The sequence below is a fragment of the Amphichorda felina genome, assembly GCF_050947745.1.
Source record: "Amphichorda felina strain 45539 chromosome Unknown scaffold_1, whole genome shotgun sequence".
In the NCBI taxonomy this organism is placed as follows: Eukaryota; Fungi; Ascomycota; class Sordariomycetes; order Hypocreales; family Bionectriaceae; genus Amphichorda; species Amphichorda felina.
In genome coordinates, this window is record NW_028145049.1 from 1689239 (window position 1) to 1713832 (window position 24594).

Genomic DNA, 24594 nt, shown 5'->3' on the forward strand with positions numbered 1-24594 from the left:
TACATAATCACATCAAATCAGAGCCTGACGACATAGAAGAAGATACACCAAGACACATACAAAACATGCCGGCCGTGATAAATCAAACGAAAGAAAAGTAGAGGGGAAAAAAACAACAAAAAAAAAACAACCAGCAAGAAAATCTCCAAGGATATCATGAACTAACCAACCCTCCTCGGACCCAGTGATGAAAGCGCTTTTTTTTTCTTCCCCCCGGTGAAACCCAGCCCTAAGGATCATGTCCCCTTCTTCCATCTCTTATGCTCATGTACCAGTCATGTGCTCGGTGACAACGCTCATTTGGCTGCGGCCACCGAGAGATGCTCCCCCAGCATCGCTCGACGGCGCAAAGTTGCGCCTCCTGTCTCCGGCAACAATGACCTGGGCAGGGCACACGACAATCTCTTCGTCTCCGACCCCAGCATCGTCGCCCTTCTTGACGACCAGAGGGAAGAGGACCACGCGGACCACAGCCTCCTCTGCCTCGAGGTCTTCATTCGACGTTGCATTCTTGCCGGAGCGCTCGTTCATCATGGACGCATTGAACTGAACCGTCGCGGCAAGCTCCCCCTCCGAGTCGTACTCGGGTTGCAGAGGCGGGAGCATCATGTACTCGGCCTTTTGCGTGCGCATCTCGATGGACAGGTCGACAGCCTCGCGGAGGACTCGGCGCAGCTGCGACTGGATCTGGTTCTCGAGGTTGCCAGGCGGTGGCAGGATCTTGCAGAGGGTCTGGAAGATGGCCTGGACCACGGCCTCTGTGTCTTGGTCCTTCTGATGCCTGAAGTTGTCTCGCTTGGCGAGCAGCGTCAGGGTGACGGCACGCCACTGGCGCACCGCCTGGGGCGGGCCGACCTCTGTCAACATCTTCTCGAGCGACTTGAGCTTCTGGCGCTGCTCGCGGTCCATGCCGAAGAGGTAGCGGGTGAAGACAAACTCCCAGACCATGTTCATGGTCATGGACATGAAGATGTCGCGACGCCTGACGCGGTCGGCGAGGTATCTGTCGACATCGGAGCCGTCAAGGACGGCATTGTCGAGGCGGTCAATCGTCTTCTCGTCATTGATCTCGCTAGTCAGGCGGCAGGCGCGCATATCGGAGAACTTGGAGAAGCGCAGGACCCACTGCTGGACGTGGGAGCAGAGCTGCTGGCAGCGATTGTCAAAGTAGTCCTCGTCCTGGATGCTGAGGAAGTCGGCATCGGCGGCCTTGGAGGCGAGGATCCGGCGCTGCATCTCGCGGACCTGCTCCTTGGCGTCCTCGAGCTGGGCGCGCAGGTCGGCAATCTCGGCGTCCTTGTCCTGCAGCGACTGCTGGAAGGTGGTGTGGGCGCCGCGGGCCTCGTCGAGCTCGCGGGAGGCGTCGGCGTGACGGACCTCGAGGTCGGCGTAGCGGCCGGCGGCATCCTTGCTGGCGAGCTCGGCGTTGGCGCTGGTGAGGCCGGCGTTGACCTCGGTGAGGCGCGAGACCTCGTTCTGCAGGAAGTGCAGGGACTGTTTCAGGGCCTCGATCTCGGCGTCGCGCTCGGACAGGACGGTGGCGGCGCGGCCGTTGGCGGACTGCTCGGCGTGGGCGCGGGCGTCGGTAAGCAGGCGGTTCTCTGCCATGAGCTGCTCGACACGCGACTCGAGCTCGAGGACCTGCATGCTCTGTCGGCGTCGCATGCTGTGGGGCCGGGTGGGCGAACGGGGCGAGCCGATACGGCCCTCGCCAAAGCCATCCTGGTCGAGGTCAGCACGGGGGACATCATCAAGGCGATGGCGGGAGATGGGGTGTGAGCGTACGTAGACGTCGGCCATGTCCTTGGCGCGGACACGACCCTCGTTTGCGACGGGCGTCGGAGTCGGGGTGTTTTGTTGACGGAGAGCTCTGAGGTCGCCGCTGACCCGCCTGTCGACCCGACGAAGGGGAGGTGGTGTGGGGGTCGCCCTGCTACCCTGTATCTGGCTGCCTTGGTGGCTGCCTGGCTGGCTGCCTGGCTGGCTGCCTGGGCTGTCAGGCTGCAACTTGAGCGCCTCGGGGGTGCGCCTGCGTGCGATGCTGGTGTTGGACAGTGATCGCCTCAGCCTGGGCCCCACCTGCGAGCCCCCCAGCGAGCCCCCCAGCGAGCTCCCCAGCGAGCCCCCCCCCGCTGAGCCCACTGGCGATCCCCTGAGCGAGCCCTGTGACCCCTGCGGCCCCAGGCGCCCCAGTGGGCCGTGGCTGGTGTCGGATACGCTGCGCGGGCTCCCGCTCCCGCTCCCTGCCCCAGTAAACGCAGCCTGAACGTCTCCATAGTCGCGCGACTTGCGCGACTTCAGCGATGGTGCCGCCCCAAAGCCACCACTGGCCATCGCTTTCGAGGTTCCAACGCCCAAATCGCCGTAGTTTCGCGGCTTGCTCGTCCTGAGTGATGGCTCGCGCTGCCCAACAGCCGTATCCGGCTTGGCCGTCCCTGTCTGGGCCGTGCCCGTCTGGACCATGCCCTTCTCCTTCTTCTCCTTCCTCCTCTTCTTCTCAGGCTCTGGGGTCACCACAGGCGCAGAGGGCTCCTGCAGCACCGGCGTCGCATACGGCGACCGTCCCAACACCTTCTTGTTCTTGGGCGTCTCTGCTGCTGCTGCTGCTGCTGCTGCTGCTGCCCCTCGTGCAGGCGGCGGCTCGTCCCAGTCGTCCGTGTGTACACCGCTGTCACGCTGCTGCTCTTGTTCGTCAGAGAAGAGGTGGCTGCGGCGTCGTAGCGGGTTCGGTGAGTCTCCTGCAAACCCGCTGTCGCGGTTGACGTCCTCCGCCTTCCAGAGCCCTCTCGTCGGCTCCGTCTCCCCCTCGGGTACCTCCTGGACAGCAGGCAGTGATCGTGCTGCGGATAGCCTGGTACCCCCAAAGTCAGACAGCAGGCTGACGCTCAGCGCCGACGCCTGGCTGTCTTCTCGGAGGAGCCCCCCGATGGGTTCCTGCACGTCGGATCCACGCCGCAGGAGACCGAAGGGTTCTGATCTTGGTGTGCCCGACTCCCCCCGTCCCAGCACGGGGCTCTCCTCAAACTCGTCGTCCAGCGGTGCTCCGTGACGAGATGTCTCCTTCCACCCTTCATCCGATCCCGAAAAGCTGTCGTTCTTTAGCATAGCCCATGCCTCCTTGGCTTTGTCTGCACCGGGAGGGATGTCATTCCCAGGTGCAGCCAGCGTTCTCTGGCCATCCTTTGTCTCTGGCGGTTCCTGATCCTTGGCGTCCCACGTGTCGTCTTGCGCTTGACTCACTGTTGGGACCTGCTCGGTGCTCAGCTCCCTCGTGCCAGAAGCTTCCTCCTCTTCCTCCCCCTTGTCCGCTTTGTCCTCGTTGTCCCCCCCGCCCCAGAAGTCGTCATTCTCCTGAGCGGCCAACTGTGCCTTCGTCTTCTCCCCTTCTCCCCAGAACGCTTCGTCAACGTCCTTGTCGTCCACCTTCTCCTCCAAGTTTCTCTTGTCGGCGCTCTCCCAAAGACCAGGGTCATCGAATAGATCATCCTCCCTTGGCTGCCTCTTGTCCAGAACCTTCTTGTTCTTCTTCCCCTTCTTCCCCTTCTTGCCTGCAACGGCCTTGTCAGCCGCCAACGCTACAGTGCCAGCGGCAGCCGCTGCCGTTGCCACGGTGGTCGACGCGCTAGATCCAGTTTCAGCTGGAGCTTCAGGTTCTTCGTGCATGGGTGCTGGCTCAGGCGGGGCATCTTCCATGGCAATATCCTTGTCACCTGGCTCTTCGCTTTCTTTTTCCACACCAGCGCCACTAACCTCAACATCGGTCTCTGGAGTAGCTAGTGCAGATTTTGACGTCTCTTGCTCCACGTCTCTCATAAGACTACCTCCTTCGTCCCAGACGTTATCAGCCATGGTCTCATCGTCGCGTTCCCTAGAGGCTTCTTCGACCGCAGGTGTCTCCTCGACAAGTTCAGGATGAACAGGTGCAGTCGAGGGGAGCCTTGCTGTCTCCAAGCCCTTGGCTTTCTTCTTCTTTTTCTTTGATTTGGACGTGGGAAAGCCCCCTACCCAGGGGTCGGGGGCTGCCTCTTGCGGCGCCTCAGCACGCGAGGTTTCTTGGCTTTGCTCGGGCGTCGCTGTAGTTTCCGCCGCATCTTGTCTCTCGGGAGATGTAGCACGCGAAGCTTCTGGCGGCGTCTCCTGTGCGGAGTTGCGCTTCTTGTCGTTTTCCTTAGACTTCTTCTTGGCCGGCATTCCCCAGGCTTCTTCGGGATTTGTCTCTTCCGGTTCCGCTGGTGGCTGGGGAGCCGGTTGACTCATCTCCAGCTCCTTTTCAGTCTCAGCTGTGGATCCAGACAGCTCAGGGCCAGGTATCGGTTGTTCCTCTCCTGGCGCCTTGTATTTCTCTTCTGATGTCTGCTCTGCGACTTCTGTGAGGGCGCCTGTGGATTCTTCGGGTTGCTCACGGCTTTCCGTCGACAGGGAAACTGGCGCCTCGTCCGCATCTCTAGCTTCATTCCCCTTGACCTGATTGTCCGCGGGAGCTTGGACGATTTCATCAATCTTGTGGCTAGTATCTTCCTCTTTGGGAGCTTTCTCAGCCTGGGGTTCAAACATTGCGAAACGCGACGCCATCAGCTTATTGACCTTCTTGCCCTTTTTGCCAGGGAGAGCCCAGTCATCATCCACTACCGGCGCGGGTTCGGCATCTCTAGGAGCAGGTGACTCCTCTGTTGATTTAGACCCCCCAGGCTCCGCGTTGACTTCTTCTGCTGTGATTATGGTTGTTGCCTCAGGAGGAGGTGATTCAGAGGAGTCGTTTGATTCTTCGACTTTGTCGAGGTCGTCGAATCCAGCGCCAAGGCGAGCCTTCTTCTTCTTGGCCTTCTTCGATTTCTTGGTAGAAAATTGGAACCCAGCGAAACCATCATCATCGGCAGGCTTAGGCTCATCCTCCTCAACAGCCTTGAGTTCATCCTCCTCAACAGCCTTAAGCTCATCCTCATCGGCAGGCTTAGGCTCATCATTATCGGCAGACTTAGGCTCATCCTCATTGATAGGCTGAGGCTCATCCACCTCGATAGCCTTAAGCTCATCCACCTCGCTGTTAGGCTCATCCCCCTTCGCAGGCTCCTTCTCCACAGCCTCTGCGTCGTCCCATGAGGCGAGAACTGGAGGTGTTTCGGTCTCTTCGATATCTTTGACTTCGGGCATGGGGACATCTTCAGCGGATATGGGCTGAGAAGTCTCCACCGTTTCTTGAGGAGTATCTGTCTGGCGTTCCATCTCTGGTACCGCTGCCGCCGCCGCTGCTGCAGCCAGGGCGAGCTTCTGGGCCTTTTTCTTTTCCTTCTTTGACATCTTTGTTGTAGATAACCAGTCTTCGGGCTCTTTCGACTCTTCCTGCGGGGCTGGTGATTGTTCGGCAGCTTGTTCATCCTCAACAGTCAATGGCTCCACCTCCTTGGATTCGGTCTGCACATCCGCGGACACCTCAGGCTCAACAAAGGGAACCTCGGCAGTCTCCTGCGCGGCAAGAAGGGCTTGCTTCCTCTTTTTCTTCTTGTCCTTCTTCGAGAGTTTGCCGGTAGCAGTCGTCTCCCAAAGATCCTTCTCGCCTTCGACTTCACCATCACCCGTCTGGTCTGATGGGGGCTCCACGTGGGCCGACTCGCCAGAGGTCTCTTGATCTGAAGCGTTCCCTTCAGGCTGGTCGAGGGTTACAGTCTCGCCATCGCCCACTTTGGCAGTTCTGGGCTCTTCGTATGGCAGAGAGTCCAGGTCAAGTGACTTGGATGAGTCTCCAGGCTGGTTACTGTCATCGGAGTTCTTCAGAGCAGGGTCCAGTTCGTCCTTGTTATCACTGTCTCTGAGGGCTGGGGCTGCTTCTTGGGAGGGGACAGCCTCCTCGAATGGATCCGATAACCCAAATGCCTTGGCTTTCTTCTTCATTTTCTTTTTCTCCTTCTTCGAGAGGCCAGCCATCGAGAATGCTTCGTCATCTGTCTTCTCTGATTGCGGTTTGGGCTCAGCTTCGGGTTCTTTAGGCTCGGCAGTTTTGGGCATGTCTGCCTTGTCCTCTTCAGCCGTAGCAACCGTCTCAGATCCTTGAGGGGCAGACACTTTGCCAGCCTCGGCAGGTTTGGGATCCTCCCAGGCGCTCAAGTCTAGAGCATTGCCCTTCTTTTTCTTGTTCTTGTCCTTCTTAGAAGTGGCAGAGCTCCAGGTATCCTCAGCAGGTTCAGCTGCTTCCACAGGAGGCTGTGACATTGCCACATCCTCTAAAATCTCCTCCTTGGAAGCCTCGGTTTCAATAGCGGGAATTTCGTCCTCCGCTACCACCTGAGGTTCAGCCCTTATCTCGGTCTCCCCGGAATCCTGGACATTTTTAGATTGCTCGGACTGCTCTGGTTCTGTTGCGGTTTCTGGCGTTGGCTCCCAGTCCATAGACATGGTCTTGGCCTTCTTTTTCTTTTTCTTTGCCTTCTTGGAAAGGCCAGCGCTCCAGTCATTGCTATCATCCGCAGTCGCGACGATAGGTTCCGGCGCAGGTTGCTCAAGTGTGTCAGGCTGTTGCGGCGCGGCTTCCTCGGCCTGAGGCTCCGCCAGCTGCTCAGTTTGGTCAACAACCTCAGAAATGACTGGCTGGTCCGTGGTCTCCTGCTGGTCCCAAGACTCGGGCTCTTCTACAGGATTTAGAATAGGCTCCTCTGTAGGTTCTGGAGCAAGTTCCAGAGCAGGCTCCCTTGTTAGTTCGAGAGTAGACTCTTCTGTAGGCTCCTCTGTAGGCTCCTCTGTGGGCTCCTCTGTGGGCTCCTCTGTAGGCTCCTCTGTAGGCTCCTCTGTAGGTCCCGGAGCAGGTTCCTCCGCAGGTTCCGGAGCAGGCTCCCTTGTTGGTTCGAGAGTAGACTTCTCTTCTAGGAGCTCCAAAATAGGCTCCTCTGTAGGCTCAGGAATTGTCCCCTCTGTAGGCTCTGAAAGGAGTTCTTCTTTAGGCTCCGGAGAGGGTTCTTTTGTAGGTTCCGGAGTGGCCTCCCAGTCCATGCCCATAGCCTTGGCCTTCTTTCGCTTCTTCTTTTCCTTCTTGGACAGGCCACCACCCCAGCCATCGTCATTATCCGCAGGGACGGGAGCAGAAGGCTCCTCTGAGGCTCCCACTTCGGCAGCGTCAGCATCCTTCGAAGGCTCAGGGGCGGAGGTCGGTTTAACAGTCTCCTCAATCTCCTTGGCCGGTTCAGAGGGTTCAGGCTCCACGGGCCCTGCGGGCCCTGCAGGAGAGCCCCAGTCCATGGCCAGAGCCCTGGCTCTCTTCTGCTTCTTTCTTTCCTTTTTAGACAAGCCAACGCCTAAGCTATCACCCTTGTCCTCGGGGGTTGGGGGCTCAGCCACCTGTTGGGTTACAGTTTCGACAGTGCCAGCATCTCCAGGCAAATCGGCCTCAGGGGCCGGCTGTTCAATCTCCTCAGCCTCCTTAGGTGCTTCAGAGAGCTCGGGCTCGGGCTCTACTGTGGGGGCCGCAGTGGCCTCCCGTTCCATAGCCATTGCTGCCATGGCCCTCTTTTTCTTCTTCCTCTCTTTCTTAGAAAGGCCAACGTCCCAGTTGTCGTCATTTTCGTTGGTAGCCGGGCTTGGGGTGTCAGTACCAGCCACCTCTTCAGTAACAGTCACCTCTTCGGTGCCCTCCAACGCCCTAGAAGAATCAAGTCCAGGCTCTCCTTCTTTGCTGACCTCTGGCTCGGCAGTGGTTTCCTGCTGATCCATTGACCCAAGATCTTTGGCAAGTTCAGCAGACGGTTCAGCTATTTCATCGCCTGGGGTTTCAGGCGTCGCCTCCCAGTCCATAGAAAGTGCCTTTGCCTTCTTGTTCTTTTTCTTGTCTTTCTTGGAAAGACCCTGACTCAAGCTGTCGTCATTATTTGCTTCATCAGAAGGTTCCATTGGTGCAGGTTCAGGAGCAGCATCTTCGGACTTGGAGGCTTCGGGCTGAGAGGAAGGGAGTTGCAATTCGGCGCCAGTGTCGACGGGTTCCTCAGATGTCTTCGGTATCTCGGCTTCTTGAGTGGTGTCTGGGTGATCCAACGCCTTGGAAAGCTCCTCGGTCTCACCCGGAGGCTCCCAGTTGTCGAGAGCCATGGCTTTGGCCTTCTTTTTCTTCTTCTTGTCTTTCTTTGACAGGCCAACACCCCAGTCCTCATCGACGTTTTTCGAGGACTCAGCCGTAGACTCATCCTGCTCCGGTACCGTAGTCGTTTTCTCATCCTTTGATAACTCGGAGTCGGGAGCTGCCTCTTGAGCTTCGTCAGAAGTCAGTGCTTCATCCAAGCCCTTCGGAATTTCAGGCTCAGCTTCCTGCTCAGGCGCTTTCTCTAGTTCAACAGAGGCTTCCTTCTTAGCAAGAGCAGCAGCCTTAGCCTTCTTCCTTTTCTTCTTCTCTTTCTTCGAGAGACCGGCGCTCCAGGCATCGTCATCTTCCTTGGTTTCCTCCATGGAAGGGGCTTTCTCGGAAACATGGCCCTCCTCAGAAACAGGGGCTTCCTCAAGAGCAGGGCCTTCAACAAAAGTAGGGGCTTCCTCAAGAGCAGGGGCTTCCTCAAGAGCAGGGGCTTCCTCAAGAGCAGGGCCTTCAACAGAAGTAGGGGCTTCCTCAAGAGCAGGGGCTTCCTTAGGAGCGATAACCTCCTCAGGAGCAAGGGTTTCGCCAGGAGTTGTGATCTCCTCAGGGACATGGGCTTCCTCAGAAATAGTACCCTCTTCAGAAACAGAGACCACCTCAGTAACAGGGGCTTCCTCAAGAGTAAGGGCTTCTCCAGGAGTTGTAGTCTCCTCAGAAACAGTGACCTTCTCGGAAACAGGGACCTCCTCAGGAACAGAAACCTCCTCAGAAACCTCCTCAGGAGCAGTGGTTTCCTCGGAAGCAGGGGCAGTGATCTCCTCAGAGCTGTCGGGAGCGGAGAGCCCAATCTCAGGCTGCTCAGATTCCTTGGGCTCTTGTGGCTCGGAGGCTTCAGGGGCAGAAGCAGGTTCAGTGTCTTGTGTGGACTCTTCAGGAGTAGTCTCCATTGCAGCGAGGGCAGCGGCCTGGGCCTTCTTCTTTTTCTTCTTGTTCTTTTTCGACGTAGGGGGAGCCCAGACACCATCGCCTCCCTGCATCGATTTGGGCTCCTCTGGGGCATTATCCACGGGTACCTCCACTTCATTTGCTGCTGGTTTAGCTAGGGGTGGATTCTCTTGCGCCTCCTGCATAGTTTCGGGCTCGGGGACTGGTTCGGAGGTTTGTGATGAAGCAGGCTCTGCCTCAGCCTGGACCAAATCATGCTGAGCATCTGTGGAGGCCTCGTCTTTGTCTTCACCAGAGGCTGGAGTGTCACCAAGGTCAAAGGTTACAGACTTTTTCTTCTTTTTCTCCTCTTTCTTTGCCATCTCAAGGCTCCACTCACCCTCTTCTGGCGTTGGTGACGTGTCTGTGGGAGACTCTTCGGTAGGGAGTTGTTCTGTAGGCAGTTCTTCTGTAGGCGTTTGTTCGGTGGCAGGTTCGGCTGCAGCATCCTCCGTCTTGGGGGGATCCTCCGCTGACGGGTCGAATGAGATGGTCTTGCCCTTCTTCTTTTTCTTCTTCTTCTTGTCCTTCTTAGATAGGGCAGGGGCCAAATCCTCGTCAGCAGGCTGGGATGCCTCCGCCTGAGCATTATCAAGGGCGGCAGATTCGTCAATAGCCTGGGGATCCTCGACTCTGGCGTCTGTTGGAGTGGGATCAGCAATCCGGTCAACGTCATCCGGTTCCCGCGGCTCCGGCTCCGGCTCCGGTAGGGGTGTCGTTTCGGGTTCCTGTACTTCCTCAGCCTCGGTATCTTTAGCTTTGTTTTTCTTCTTATCCTTTTTGGACTTGTTGAGACTGAACCCACCCCACTCGTCCGGATTCGCATCGGGATCTTGGCCAGACAGAGACTCTGCAGGAGTCACAAAGCCAGATGTGTTCTCAGGGCTGTGGTAGTCGGATCCAGCAGCCAGGTCGCCTTCAGGTTCCAGAGGCTCTGTGTTCTCAGGCTCCGGGGCCTGAGCCTTGTCCAGCTCCTGGGCACCGCCCTTGGTGGACGCATCCTCCTCAGCGGCCAGCGCCTCCAGCGCAGCTTGCTTCTTCTTTTTCTTCTTATCCTTCTTGGACTGCTTCATGGGAAACAGAGACTCGCTGTCTTCGGTGGAGGGGACGGTTGGTTCTGAAGAAGCTTGTTGGTCGCCAGGGGTGCTATTGTCAAGAGCCGCCTCTTCCAAAGTCTCCGGTGTTTCCTCCTCAGCTAGGGGGTCTTGCTTATGCTCCGAGACAATTTCGTCCTTGGACTGATCGAGGTCATTGGTGACAGTAGCGACTGTCTCGTCATCTTTGGAGGCCTCCTCGGGGGTCTCGGGCATCGCAGACTTGCCCTTCTTCTTCTTCTTGGCTTTCTTGGACTTCTTGCCGGTAACCGCCGTGTTCCACTCGTCCTCAGCCTGTGCCTCTTGGGATTCTACGGCGACTGGAGCTTCAACTTCGGTGTCAGGGGTCTCTTTGGATGTCACGTCTGTCGGTTCCGGGGTATCCTCTGCTTGCTTGGCTTCGACAGGTTTGTCCCAGCCCAGATCGTCGGCCACCTCTTGTGGTGAGGGTTTGTTGAAGAACTCGTCAGGGAGGTCCCAGCCATCCGAGGCTTGCTGCTGCTCCAGTTCCTGTTGGCGCTGCTCCTCCTCCTCCTGTTCCTGCTGTCGCTTCTTGGCCGCCTTCTTCTTCTCCTTTTTAGTCATAGGGGGGTCCCATTCTTCTCCAGTGGGGGCCTCCTGGACCTCAATACCAGTGTCGTCCGTATCAGCTGGATGAGCGGGTTCCAGGGGCTCAGCAAATTCCGAGATAGCTTCCACCTGCGTGGATACCTCTTCAGCGACAGGCTCTTCAGCGACAGGCTCTTCAGTGACAGGCTCTTCAGGAGCATCCCAAGAATCGACAGGGGGTTCCTTGACCGAGGGCTCTTCAACAGCGTCCCAAGCAGTAGCTTGCTGCTTTTTCTTGTTCTTCTTGCCCTTCTTCTTCGGTGTTGAGACTTCATCCCAAGCTGGTTCGGCAGGATCATCCTTAGTTTGCTCGGAGACGTCCTCGGATGGGGGGATCTCACTTGCTTGAGTTAACTCGGCCGATTCGTCCTGGGTAGTCTCGAGAGAAGGTCCATCTTGGGTGAACAGGGGTTCCGAGATCTGCGGCTCAAGGGTGCGCGACTTCTCATCAGCTTCAATGTCTTCTATTTGCTCCTTTTCAGACATGGTCTGATCCCTTGCGACGGCCCCAGCGTCCACACCACCGCCAACAGTGGATACAGTTGCAGGCTCCTCGGAGACATCCAGAGATTTGGTGGCTGTGGCGTCTTCAGCCTTGTTATCGGCAGCTCCGGTAGAAGTAGGTTCATTCAGCGTATCCAACTGCAAGGACTTCTTCTTTTTGTTCTTCTTCTTCTTCTTGGATGCAGGAGCAAACTCCTCCGGCTGAACAGTGGCTTCCTCCTGGGCAACAGCTTGATCGGTCAGCGCTGCCTCTAGCCCAGTTGGCTCAGAATCATCATCGGCCGCCGCCTCAGAGGGCTGGGAGGACTCAGCCTCGGGCGCAGATGGCTCAGTCAAGGGGGCCGAATCCGCTTCCACTTTCTCGGTAATCCACGAGTCGTCCGCTAGAAGGGCCTTCTTCTTTCGCTTCTTTTTCTCCTTCTTCGAAAGAGTAGGGTTTGACCAGGAGTCATCCTGGCTAGGCTCAACCGGAGGTTCAGGGGTTCCAATGGGTGCTTCGATGGGTGCTTCGACAGGCGCTTCGACAGGCGCTTCGACAGGCACTTCGACGGGCACTTCGACGGGCACTTCGACGGGCACTTCGACGGGCACTTCGACAGGTGCTTCGACGGGCACTTCGACGGGCACTTCGACAGGTGCTTCGACAGCTCCTTCGGCAGTTCCTTCGGCAGGCACTTCGATGGGTACTTCGACAGGTACTTCGACGGGTTCTTCGACGGGTTCTTCAACAGAAGTTTCGGCAGGCGCAGGTTCAGAGTCTCCGGGAGCGGCCAGCTCAGGCTCGCGAGGTGCAACCTCCTCAACGACTGCCTCGACAGGCGCCCCAGAGGCTTCAGAAGCAGCAGCTTCAGGCTCAGCGATGAAACTCTCAGCCGGTGTTGCCTCATCCTCCAAGGGCAAAGCTGCCTTGCCCTTCTTCTTCTTCTTTTTCTTCTTGCCCTTCTTACCGGCTGCTTCCGAGACTTCAGATGCCTCTGTGACTGGTTCTGGCGTTGGCTCTGGCGCCTCCGATTCTACTGGAGGTTCGGGGACAGTATCCGGGTTGGCGGCATCCTCTAGTGGCTTCTCGGATTCGAACGGTTCAGTAAGATCTCGAGAGGTTTCCGCCTCGCCTAAAGCTTCCTCTGCCGGCTTCTCCTCGGCCACGACGTCGTAGTCAGTCTTTAATGCATCGGCCTGCTCAGGATTCGGCTCGGCAGCCTCGATAGAGGCCTCAATATCAGTACCGGCTTGCTTTTCTTGAGCGGACGTCTCTCCGGACTCTTCTTCCCAACTGAGTGACAATTTCTTGTTCTTCTTCCCCTTCTTGCCCTTCTTAGGGGTTTCGGAATCATCAAGAACCTCAGTAGGTTGCTCCGCAGGCTGGCTGGCTGGCTCCTCAGCAGGTAGATCGTCTGCACGAGACGAGTCAGTCTCCTCCGGGGTCGCCGCAACGTCAAGCCCCAGAGCCTGCTTCTTCTTGGCAGCCTTCTTGGCCTTCTTCTTTGCCTTGCCCGTGAGCATGCTGAAGTCATCAGCTGGCGGCTCTTCAGGAGCAGGAGCTTCGGTCGGCTCTACTACGGGCTCGAAGCCAGATGGCTCAGGGGCAGAGACATCACGAGGCGTCATGCGCTCCTCATCGCGGCCTTCAACAGCGTCGGAGAAGTGCTCATCTGCAGACACGAGACCTTCGTCAATGTCACCCAAGCCACCCTGCGCGCCGGGTGCCTTGGATGGGGAAGCAGCGATATCGAGGAGGTTTTGTCGAACTGTCTCGCTGTCGACAGTCTTGTCGGATTGGATTGACGACGGTGCAGATTGAAGCAAGTAGGAGCTTCGATCTTTGGACATTGACTCGACCGGATCTGGCTCTTCAGGCGTGCCGGGACGTTGCCATGCGTCTCCGCCCTGGAACGTCTCACCAGGCAGCTCCGGCTTGACCTCAGCCCTAGGCGTCGTCTCCTGAGATCCCGCCTGGTCATGGTCTTGGGCAATCGTTGGTATAGAAGTATCGATGCGAAGCCCGTATCCCGCATGGTCTTCGTCGTCGACCCCACCGTGCACATACTCATCAGCAGATTCCCACGCTTCGGATCCGGGGCCGGGGGAGCCACGGGAAGAAACTGAAACCTCGCTGGGGGGAAGGGCCGGTAGATTGGCGCGATCGACCGACTCCTCCATAGAGCTGTGGCGAGCATGTTCAAGCAGATACAGGGGCTTGAACTCGCGGCAGTTGTCCCAAGATGTAGGACGAGTCGGTCGCCGCGCCGACACGGGGGACTCGCCCTCTCCTACCACTGGGGAGGCAGCAGGAGAGGACTTGAATAGGCCTGGGGATGAGGGTCCGGATCTCTGTCCCAGGCGTAATTGCAGGGGTATGGCGGTGTTGCTGGGCGTCTTTGTAGGTGTCTCGAAAACGCTTCGCCTTCGCGTTTGGGAGAAGCGCTCGCGCCTCATGTTTTGTTCCTCAGGAGGCGTGTCTGGCCGACTATCTGGAAGGCTAGGCAGTTCCTCGGGAGCCCCGACGGGGGATCCAGGCTCACTGGGAGGAAGAGGGAGAAGGTCTCCATACTGCGGATCAATGGCCGGTTTGATGACCCGGGCCACAATATCAGGGTCAAATTCGCCGACATCCCGCGACCATTCCGAGATGTCCCTTGAGGTGTCCTTCTTTTCCGAGAGGGCTTCGGTGGCGTTGAGACGAGAGAGAGTAGACGCAGCAGCAACAGCAGCAGCAACTCCAGCACCCGCCAGGCCGGCACCCGCGCCAAGGGTACCGGCATTATCTAAAAAAGACTCCTTGCTCTTGTTATCGTCCTTGCTGGCAGACTTGAAGAGGCCGAAGAGCCCACCGCTCGATCGCTTCTCCGAGGTCTTGCTCTTGCGACCGCTGCCTGGAGCAGACGCCACCGACTTGGTATCATCATCGTCCTCGTAGCGGTACGATCGCCTGCTGGAGCGACGGCCGTCGTATCGCGGCTCGGACACCACAGAGCTCACGTCACGGTCCTCGAAGGGGTCGCGTCCTCGGTCAGGCGGACCGTCGCCGTATTCGTCAAAGTCGTCCTGGGTGCCGCTCTTTCGCTTCGACTTCCTGTCCCTTTTGCCAGAGCTACCAACAGAGACCTCGGACGGAGCAGCTGAGCGCGGAGGGGAGTCGTAGACGCCAGAGTTGCGCTTTGACTTCTTCTTGGACTTCTTGGGCTCGTCCCACCCATCGTCGGGGTTCGTCTCCATTGTTGATGTGAGGTCGGCAAAGGAGTCAACAGGGACAGAGACCATTGAGGCTTCGCCATTATCCAAGTCCCGGCCCTTTAGGTCTTCGGGAGTCTGTTCCAAAGGCTCCTCCCAAGCATCGTCGGCACCATCCATTGCCTGAGTAGGCTCTAACTCGGTGGGCAGCTGGTCATCATCCTGGGCAGCCAGTGCCCGAGCCCTGGCCTCCTTATCACGCTTGCGCTGCTCCTTCTTGCTGAGCTTTACGGGGAATTCAGCAGGCTCCTCAGCTACAGGGGGGGGCTCTTCTACCTCAATCGGGGTCTCCTCTGCTGCCTCAGCTTCTTGCTGCCTCCTGAGCCTCTCGAGCCTCTTCTTCTCCTTCTTGCTCATCTTGACGGGAACTTCACCCCACTCGTCGGAAGGCTCATCGGCTTGGGGTTCATCCTTTGGGGTCTCCACCTCGCCAATGACATAGCCGGTGTCTGGCGTGTGGTAAACGCCGCTGCCGTTCAGCTCATCCGAGCCAGGGGGCGAGTCCCTACGGCGAAAAGTAGGGTCATCGATGACAATGTTGGGATCAAAACCAGTATCCTTCAGCCCAGCGGCGAGAGTCGCGGCGAATTCAATATCGTCAGCGTAGCCGCCTGGCATCTGCCCCGGCTTTGGGCTTGCTGGCTTAGGGCCTGGAATGGGAGGCGCATCGGTCTCATAGTCCACATGATAGACGTGCTCGGTGATCCCAGAGCCCAGATCTCGGGTTCCTTGGTTCTCCGGTTCCATCTCTTTGGGGGACTCGGTGACGATGAAGTCGGGTTCGTTGGCAGGCTCGGCGCCGTTCCCTGCAATCGCGGCAGAAATGATGCCCCATCGGCTGTCTTTGCTGAGGCGAGGTCTTGGCCTGTCCCCCGACTCCCCTTCTTTGGGTTCAGGGGTGACGACCTCGAAACTCTTCGTCTCGTTCTCGCCCCAGGTGACAGACTTGGGTGCGACCTGCACATCTCCTCTCGATCCGACATCGGATTTGGCTGTGTCGTCCTCGAGATCCCTCGCGCTACGTCGGCGAGAGCCAACTCCAACGTCAGACTTTGCCGTTCTGTCATCCCAGTCTTTGGCAGGCTCCTCCCGGGGGGCGACGTCGGGCCGTGACGAGTCATCGCGATCCTCAGTCCCGCGATCCCTCGTCCGATCTCTCTCTTCCTCCTTCTCGAGAGACGGTGTAGGCTGTCGGCTGTGCGCTGGCGTTGGGTAGACCAGATTGAGAACCGGTCGGGAGCGCTCACAAGAGGGATCGCGGGCATCCAAGTCACCGTTAGAGCTACGGAAATCTTCCGCTTCCCGCGGGGTAAACTTATTATCAATTCGGACGTCAGCGTTGGGGCCGTCGTAGCGGTTCTTTTCGGCCTCATCATGAGAGACGTATTCGGGGGGAGCGACGATGGTAATAGGTTCCGGACCTTCGCCCTGCTCCCACTTGCCAACGACGGACCTCTCCGACGATTTGCTGCGGGATCGTATTTGTTCAGCGGCAATCTTCCTCGCTATTTCGGACTCGCGGTAATACCTGTCTGCTTCCTCCTGAACAGGATCTTTAGGGCTAGTACGCTCACGCGATCCATTGTCAGAGTACTCGTCCCTCCGACGTTCACTTGAGCGAGCGTCCGCGACAATCCCGGCGGCAAACCCGGCGGCAACAGCAGCAGCGCCCACAGAGCCCATGTCGTGCTCTGCATTTTCGGCCACGTCATCCAGGGCACCTCGGGAGCTTGTCTCGTAAGTGGGCCCCTTCTTGTAATCCGAAACCATTTGCTCAAGCTCATACGAGTCCCTGCGGCTCAACCTTCCATCTGGGAGGGGAGACCCCGGGGGAGAGTCGAATGTTGGCTCACGATCAACAGTCACAACAGTTGGCGTCAAGGGACGCGCCGGGCCCGCCGTTGGCAGTTTGTGGAAGCTGTCCACCTGGTACTGGAACGGGTCAACAGCTGCGTGCTGGAGGGGTTGGTTCGATCCGGTAGCTTTGTCATAACCTGCCTTTTGCGGTCCAGGAATTTCACGTTGTTCATCTTGTGCCTCGTACATCTTGCTGTCCCGCCGGGATGAGCGAGAGAGCTCGCTATATCGGTCCTCCGGCTCATATTCCTGCCGATTGGGCTTGACAGGACGCTTAGACGGATCTCGAGTAAGGTCGGGCTCTATCCCAACCTCCCGATGTTTCTTTGACGTAACCTCGCGTTCGTCATATCGGGGCGATCGCTTGCGGTCCTTTTCCTGGTCGTCGGCGTACTTGGAAGAGTACGAGTCACGCTTGGACTTGCGGTCCTTTTCCTTTTCGCGAGACTCCTTGTCGCGAAACTCCTTTTCGCGGGTCTCCTTTTCGCGAGATTCCTTTTCGCGAGACTCCGTCTCACGGCGCTTTTCTCTCTCTCGCTCCCTCTCGCGCTCCGATCGCTTCTCTCTATCACGCTTCTCGTCTTCATAGTACTCGCGGCTCTTCAGGCGGTTTTCCCTTCGGTCGTCCCGGCGATCGTGGGCGATGGCGGCGCCGACAGCTGCGGCCGCGACACCAGCAATCGCAGCATCGCCCCAGCCGTTGTCGTCAGAGCGGCTGCGCGATGGCTTGGACTCGCGTCGGGTAACATCCTCCAGTTTCTCGGCGTCATACAACTTGGGGGACACCGTTTTCTGGGGCACCGGCTGCTGAAGCGGGACCGGACCGGGCCGCGATCGATGGGGAAGATCCTGCTGAGACGCCACGATCGATTCGCGATCGGCGTCAAAGCGGCTGGGGTCGGACGTGGGAACAGGGTAGACGTTTCGCATGGGTCCCAATGGCTCGGTAGCAGAGCGAGTAAGTGGCTTCGGCTCTCCGCGACGAGATGACGACCGCTCTTTAGCATCACCAAATCCGCAGGGAGTATCAATCACGCCTTTCAGAGAGTTGACAGGACCGAACAGTCGAGGGTCAACGACAGAGCTCTTTCTGTCACTATAAACAGAGCCGCTTCTGTCATTATTCCTGAAGCCCGATGCCACGGTTGCGCCCGCAGCAGCTCCAGCCACGGCAGCAGCCGTGGGTCGAATAGCCGCAGAGACAACAGTTCCATACGCCATGTTCGTGTCGGCACTACCGTCGGAGTCGTCGTCGTCATCCGAAGCCGACTCCCACTCGGAGTCGTCGGACGAGTCATAGCGGGGTTTCGAGCTTCCGAGCCCGCGGGTAGTCTTGCCATACTTGGAGTTGCGGTATTCGTCGAACTTGGACGCGGCGGACATGAGGCCGGAGGGGCGAGACCTGCCGGCGTTCCGGAGATCCTCGTCGTTCTGGCGCTTGGCCAAATCTGAGAGCTGGCGACCGATGGCCATGATCTCCTCGTCGTCCGTCTTCTTGCGCCGGGGGGTCGAGGACTTGGAGGGTATCTGGCGGCCAGCATTGTAGTACTCTGCCGCGAGCCCTGCTGCGCTCCCGGCAGCCACGGCAGCCGCGGCTGTGGTCGCAGGTGCATAAGACTGGGGTCGCTGAGGCGGAGTACCATAGTAGTGCGGTTGTGGATATCCATGTGCGGACGGGGGCTGTGAAGGATAATGGGTCGTCGCTGGATGCGTCGGTGTCGCAGACATGGCGACAGAAGCACCATAGGCGGAGGCGGCGGTGGCTGCGATGGGGGCATCGTGTCGGCGGCTAAAGTCGCGACTCTTGCGGCGGGGGATGTAGCCCGTGCCGTAGGCCAAGTCGGAGTTGACCGAGGACGAGGACGAGTTGCTGAAGTAGAGGACGCGCTTCTTTTTCTTGGCCTTGCCGCTCCGTCGTCGGCGCAGGCGCTCCGACGGGGCTCTGAAGAAGGTGCCAAAGATGCCGCCGTAACGCGGGGTCTCGGGGTACTTTCGCGAGATGTCCACCAGGGACGAGGCGGTGGAGCTGGCGGAAGAGGAGCTGGAGGCAGCGCGGTAGCGGTAGCGGCCGTTGGCATCCATCTGGGGCTGGGGCTGAGATCGGGTGGTGTTGTAGGATGGCATTTCGGGGGCGGCGGTGGTGGCGGTGGTGCTGTGAATGGTGGTGCTGTCGGCCAGTTGTTCACGAGAGGCTCTCCTCTCGCGCTTCCGCCTCCTGGAGCTTTCAGGGCTCCGGCGACGGGAATCTGCCATGTTTGCTGGGCCGATGAATCGGCGTGTGGTGAGGGCAGTGGTGATGTTGTTTTGTTTGGGTCAGCACAGCTCCCCCCCGGTCGTGCCCCGATTGCCCCAGTCACTCTTTCAGCTGGTAAGCCTGGGAGTAACCTGAGCCTGGGTCAGGCCTGGGTCATGCCTGGTCAGACCCCGTCCTCCTGGAGCCGTTACTGCGCTAGTATGCTAGGCCAACTGGCGGTGGCTGGGAGCTGAAACTGCCCAATCGCATCCTCCGATCGCTGTGTCGCCACCCGCCTGAACCCGCCATCTTTGTACGGCCCGCCTTAGGCCTGGGTGGGGCTCGGCTCGGCGCTTTGCCGCCCACGCTCAACTTCAACGATGTGGCTGACATAATAAAACAGACTTTAATTGTTCTCACCTCTAACCTCCCATCCAGGCATTTAGCACTTGCAACGGAAAACATCTGAGGCGGAAAATAGTAATTTATTTTTCTGATATTCGGAATCAACCATAATGCCAACAACACAGCTTCTGCAAGCAAACTGACCTGTCGTGGGTCCATCTCGTATCCTGCGTCCGTCGGGCACAAGTTGGACTCTGACCGCCAGATTTTGTCGTTTTGTTTTAGTCTCCATCCACTGCCAGCTGGCAGTGCTGGCACTTCCCGTCCTCGGATAATCGGGACGGCACGTGCTCATTCGTCCAAGCTCTCAATTTGTATTATCTGCTACCCTGCATTACCTACAATTATGTGCAAAACCTCGACCTTTTTTTTATCATGCTCTCGCGCACGTAGACTGTTGTTGGCTGTACTCCGTACTCGTAATGCTTCCAAGCCCAGCAGCGGCGTCCCTCGATATTTGTCTTACTCTGGTCCTGTCTAAGACGCCGCGAGTTCAGTGTCTCGGTTGGCCCAAAACGTACTTTACCTCACACTAACACACATCAATGATTTCATGCACTTGAGGGGAGCCCCAACAGGCTTCGTCGACACGTTCCAGTCCCTCTTCCCACCTAAAGACCATTAAAATCTTGCCCGATGGGGAAATGGAAGCTTGTTGGTCCTTTGATGTCTGCAAGCACGCCTTTGCCATGACTGGACCAGAAGATCGTCTGACGGCATGGCAGAGCAGGGGGGAGAGCCCCAGAGACAACACTGAGGTTGTGTCTTTTGCCAACAAACTCCAGCAACCTGTTCCTACAAGTCAAGTCACCTGTGATACAAGGTGCCTACCTACTAGTACTTGCCTGAGGAAAGGCCTCTCGGGCCGGCCTCGGCAGTATTTACTCATCCCAGAACGCCCATAGGTACGTCTCGTTTAAAGAAGCCGCAGCAGTATGTATTCATCAACCAATCGCTAAAATATATCATGCCGTTAAAAATCCAGTTGTCCCATGCCAACCGAACCCCGGCCGAAAGACGGCAGCTCTATCCTCATCTATCCGTACCCTGCCTAGATCATCCAAAGACGCCTGCTCCCAAAGCCAGACAGCGCACGCAATCATGTCTCTCCCAACCCTCAAAATATCGTGAATGTGTAAGTCAGGTGTAGACTTGGCCCTAATTAAATGTCCCCTCAGCCCCTCCCGTCGAAGATGATCCTCCAGGCGACTTGTTATCCGTAATATCCACGGAACACACATACTCAGCCCCCATATTGGCCATTACCTCAGGATAGCCTGTGGTGATGCCAGTCTGCCAAAGAACCAATGGGACAAGACCATGCTAGCCCTCGCCTTGCATCACCGCATCCACGGCAGGCACTATTAGTCAAAAATCGGAGCCCCTCCGTTGTTATCTCCTGGGGCAACCCCAGCAGCAGTTAAGGTTGCCCTTCTGTCGTCTTCGTAGCTGGTAGGCTCAGCAGACGTTCCCGAGGACTGCGGGGTATTCTGATTTTCGGATGGTGGCGTGTGGGCGCTTGCCGGGTTCAGGAATCCTGGCGGCGGAGGTCGATACAGGCCAGGTGGGTATGTAACTGTTCCATTGTCCCGGATGTAAAAAGCACCAAATGGGCTACTGTGGAAAGTGTACCCCGAGTTCCCTGGGTTGGGTACCACACGATAAGGAGCAGGCTGGATGTTGGTCTGCGCTAGAGCGGGAGTAACAGGTGCTGAGGAGGTTGGAGGTAATGATGAGAGATCGCGGTTCGGGTCGTCGGTATGGGATGCGCGAGTATGATAGTCTGGACCGTCGATTCGTGCTCTAGTCCTTCGCCGATCCAGACTAGGATCGGGTGATGCAGGGCGTCTCTCTGCCAACCTTGGTATCGACCCATCCCACGAGTTGCTTGCCAGACTCCCCTCAAGGCGCGAGAGGGTTTCCGGATGGGACACTGCAGCTGTCAGCTCCTCCACGACCCCGTCATTGTCGTGGCTATATCAAAGTCAGTTGAAGATAAGGATGCCGTGACGCAACTGGGGGAGCTTACTCGGGGTCTATCAGGCCTTGCGCGCTGAGGGTGGCGAGGAGGTCTCTAAGTGAAGGGCCGTCGACTTTAGCTTCAGCTGGTAGCTTGACTCGGCAGTATGGGCAACAATCCGACTCCGAAAGCCACCTTTTAAGACAGTGGTCCCCAAAGACGTGTCTACACTGGGGTATCCGCAGTGGCGCCTCGACAATGCCCTCGGGGCTCTCCTTATTGTAATCGTTGTAGCAGATGGTGCAGACTAGATGCACCCCCGTCAGTGTGAGGCCCCTCATTATTTCCAGAGGCCATCAATGCACCTACAGTGTTCTCCCTCATCAAGCTCGTCCACCTTCACGCTCTGGAGCGATCGTTTAGCCGATCCAGAAGCGACCATCCGAGTCCGCATAGCCCCCCGATAGATTTGAAGACATCTTTGTACTTGTCTTCTGACCCTGGGGTCTCGGAGGAGGGATTGGTTAAGGGCACGGGAGTGGCTCTCTGGAGCGGCCATGATTCTTCGGGTTCGGTGAATACGAGACTGACGGTGACGGCCTGGATGTGTCGCAGTCCAAGCTGAGGGAGGAGGATGGACTGATGCTGTGGTGTTTTAGAGTTTAGCTACTGTCGCCGAAGGAGACGCCCTGCAGCAGGTGACTTACACGTGGCTTGAGCAAGATTATGGGGGCCGGGAGCTTGTGAGCTTCGGAGAGGGTTGGGAAAGAAAGAAGGAGGTGAGGGGTGAGAGTTCGCAGCGTGGAGGGGAACAAAAGCCCCAACGACGATAGGAGGGAGGTTTGACTCTGGATTGTAATAGGCGGCTCCTGGAGAGCGCCAGCCCATGGGTGAATGATTCACTGTCGCCGCACCTGGTGATTCCGTCGCTGCAGTATCAGGCACCTGTGGAGCCCAATATTGACCGGCATCGCCCAATTCACCGCGGAACCTCATCGGAGTCGTCTGACTCGCTGATTGTAGCAGAGGGTTGGGCTGGAGCGCCCGCTCCCACTGATTCCACGGTGATTCACCAGCAGCTCCTTGGGGAAGGCCCCCAAGCGACGAATGTAATGGCGGAAGGGCTCCATGGTGGCCTCGTTCCGAGCTCGACTCTAAGTGTCCAGGTTGACTTGAGGCAGGGCGAGGTTGCTCTCCAGGCACATGAGATGGCAGAGAGGAGTTTTGGGTGGACGTTTCGCTCGAGGCGGCGTGGACTGGATCATACCGTGGGGAAGTGGCCCTCTGGTGATCACGGCCGTTGACGCGATTCATCATGAGGAACTGAGTAATAGCCACTTGCCAACTAATTTCCTAACGCAGGCTTCAGTGCGCCAAGGGCGACGGGCCTATCTGACTGCGACAATGTGTGTCGACTATGGGGACGACATTGACGTCGGGGTTCGTCCTTGATTGCGGCGCTCGTCTTTGATGCGGCGCTTCAGGCAACAGAAATGGGTAATCAATCACAGGCGGTGGTAACGGGAAGGTCTCGATCTGATCGGAGGTTCTAAGGGCGCTGTCTCCCGCAGCTCAGAGGTTATGGATATCAACGCTCGGCCACGGGGAGATCGCTAAGCTGAGTCGCGCCGCTCGCAAGGGAGGAGGGGGGAGAGGCTGATTAGAGGGCCGAGGTTTGTCGCTACAGTAAGAGCCAGTGATGTGGCCGTGTGGCGATGGCGGGACGGCGCCCGGTCTCTATGTAGGTACGAAGAATAAGGCGAGCGGGCGCGGCTTCGGTGGTCACGAGGTGCGTAGGTGCGCAGGTGTGTAGGGAGCGTAGGATCGTAGGCTCATAGAACCGAGGGTTTTAAGGCGATGCAGATGCTCGGTAGTATCTTGAGGTTATGTAGGTACGTAGGTAGTAGTAATAGGTAGTAGGTAGGTAGTAGGTAGTAGTAGTAGGTAGTAGGTAGGTAGTGGGTAGTGGGTAGTAGGGAGTAGGTAGTAGGCAGTAGGTAGTAGGCAGTAGGTAGTAGGCAGTAGGTAGTAGGCAGTAGGTAGTAATAAGGTAGAAGACGTCGGTGTTCATAGAAGGAGGAGTAAAAAGATGAATGAAAGGTAGAGTAGAGGTTGGCAGGATGAGTGAGGAGTAGACAAAAGAGGGCAGCTGCAGATGATTCGGAGCAACAAGTGACCAGGAAGGCACAACTGGGTAAGGCACCAGGTAGATGCTCGGGCAGGTAGGTACCTACTTTACCTGGTGGTATCCGTGGGTGGTAGGTGAGGCAACATGAGTGGGAGACAGGTGAGGGCAGCCAGACTGAATGTCTGCTTTGCACACACTGCACTGCACACTGCACTCTGGCTGCACCCTGTTCCAGTGAGACGACGGCTGGTTGAGACCGTGCCAGAAGCGGCACCGCTCACGCCCGGGATCTTCTCCCGTCTGGTGCAGAGAAGTGCCTGCCGTTGGTGGAGTTGGACCTGTTGGACCTGTGCAGCACAGCAAAGGTTCCGCCCAGGGCCGGAGGATGCCTGGAATCACCGGGTCAAACGACGCGGCCCTTGCTTCTCGGCTAGGCGAGGCCGAGGATGGGAACGGTGATGGACGATGATGGGACGGTGATGGGTGCCGGAAACGAACAAAGGCCAGTTGCGCGCTGTGCAACCAGCCCGGAGTGGGCGGAAGTGGCAGTTATGTAATACGGAGAACGTACGAGCACCGCCGACGAGGACGTGGACAGGAGTGCCTTGGCCCGTGAGTGTCTGGCCCGTGGTCTGGGTCGTCTGTCGGCTTTCCACCAGCTCGGACGAGCGCAGGGCAACAGATGGGTAAATGGGAGGGCAACAGTGTGCGAGGTGCGAGGTGCGAGGTGCGAGGGGTGCAGAGAGATTGGATGCGGCCCGCTGGTGCGCCGGTACGTATCTGTACAGTACGACTGTCCGTATGTGTGACTGAGGTGGTGAATCGATGTCAAGCCGATGGGAGACGGTCAACAGCGGGTAAGAACAACGACAGAGGGGCCCGACGATGGCTGAGAGCCAAGGCAGCCTGCAAAGGAGGTCAGAAGACACGAGACGAGACGAGACGAGACGACAAGCCCACAGACAAAGCGACAACGACGGGGCAGGATACGGGGCAGAGGGAGGGGGAAAAGCAGGGAGACGCAGAGACAGTGGTGGATAGACAGAGGACCGGAAATCCCGAGTCACAAGCCAGGCGCAGGGCACAGAGCAATCATGCTATCACCCAGTGATCACCAGACCGGAAAAGAAGATTCGATGGACAAACGGTAGACGATCGCTGTTAGCTCCGTCAATGGGAGACAAGTGGGGAGTGCTCCGACTCATCAGCTCCCGTATCAGCTCATCAGCTCATGCTGCTCACCGACCGGCCTGAAGCTTGGAGCTTCCAGTTGGCTCTGGCAATTCCAGGTTGCGCTCCGTTCTTGGGACCTGTCAGTCCTGTTCAGTCATGGTCAGTTCTGGCATGCATGCCCAGCGCATGCCCAGCGCATGCCCAGTGGACAAACTGAAAGCCAGTGACGCCAAATGCCTGTGGTGTCTTCCGAATCGGGCTTAGCTCCCACGCCGCCTTTGCTCCCATCATCACTGTGCTTAACTTAACATGGACGCATACGGAGTTGGTCATTCTTCAAACGCAGCCAAATCAAGTTGGCTCATC

General features: G+C 57.8%; 1 protein-coding gene across 1 annotated transcript; it reads right to left on the reverse strand.

Moving 5' to 3' along the window:
* Positions 1–264: 264 nt before the first annotated feature.
* On the reverse strand, positions 265–18582 carry ACO1O0_000549 (uncharacterized protein; the record flags this gene model as incomplete). Its single annotated transcript, XM_083190047.1, has 1 exon — positions 265–18582. The coding sequence occupies one exon, from the start codon at positions 18580–18582 to the stop codon at positions 265–267; it is 18318 nt and encodes a 6105-aa protein (XP_083053906.1).
* Positions 18583–24594: the final 6012 nt, after the last annotated feature.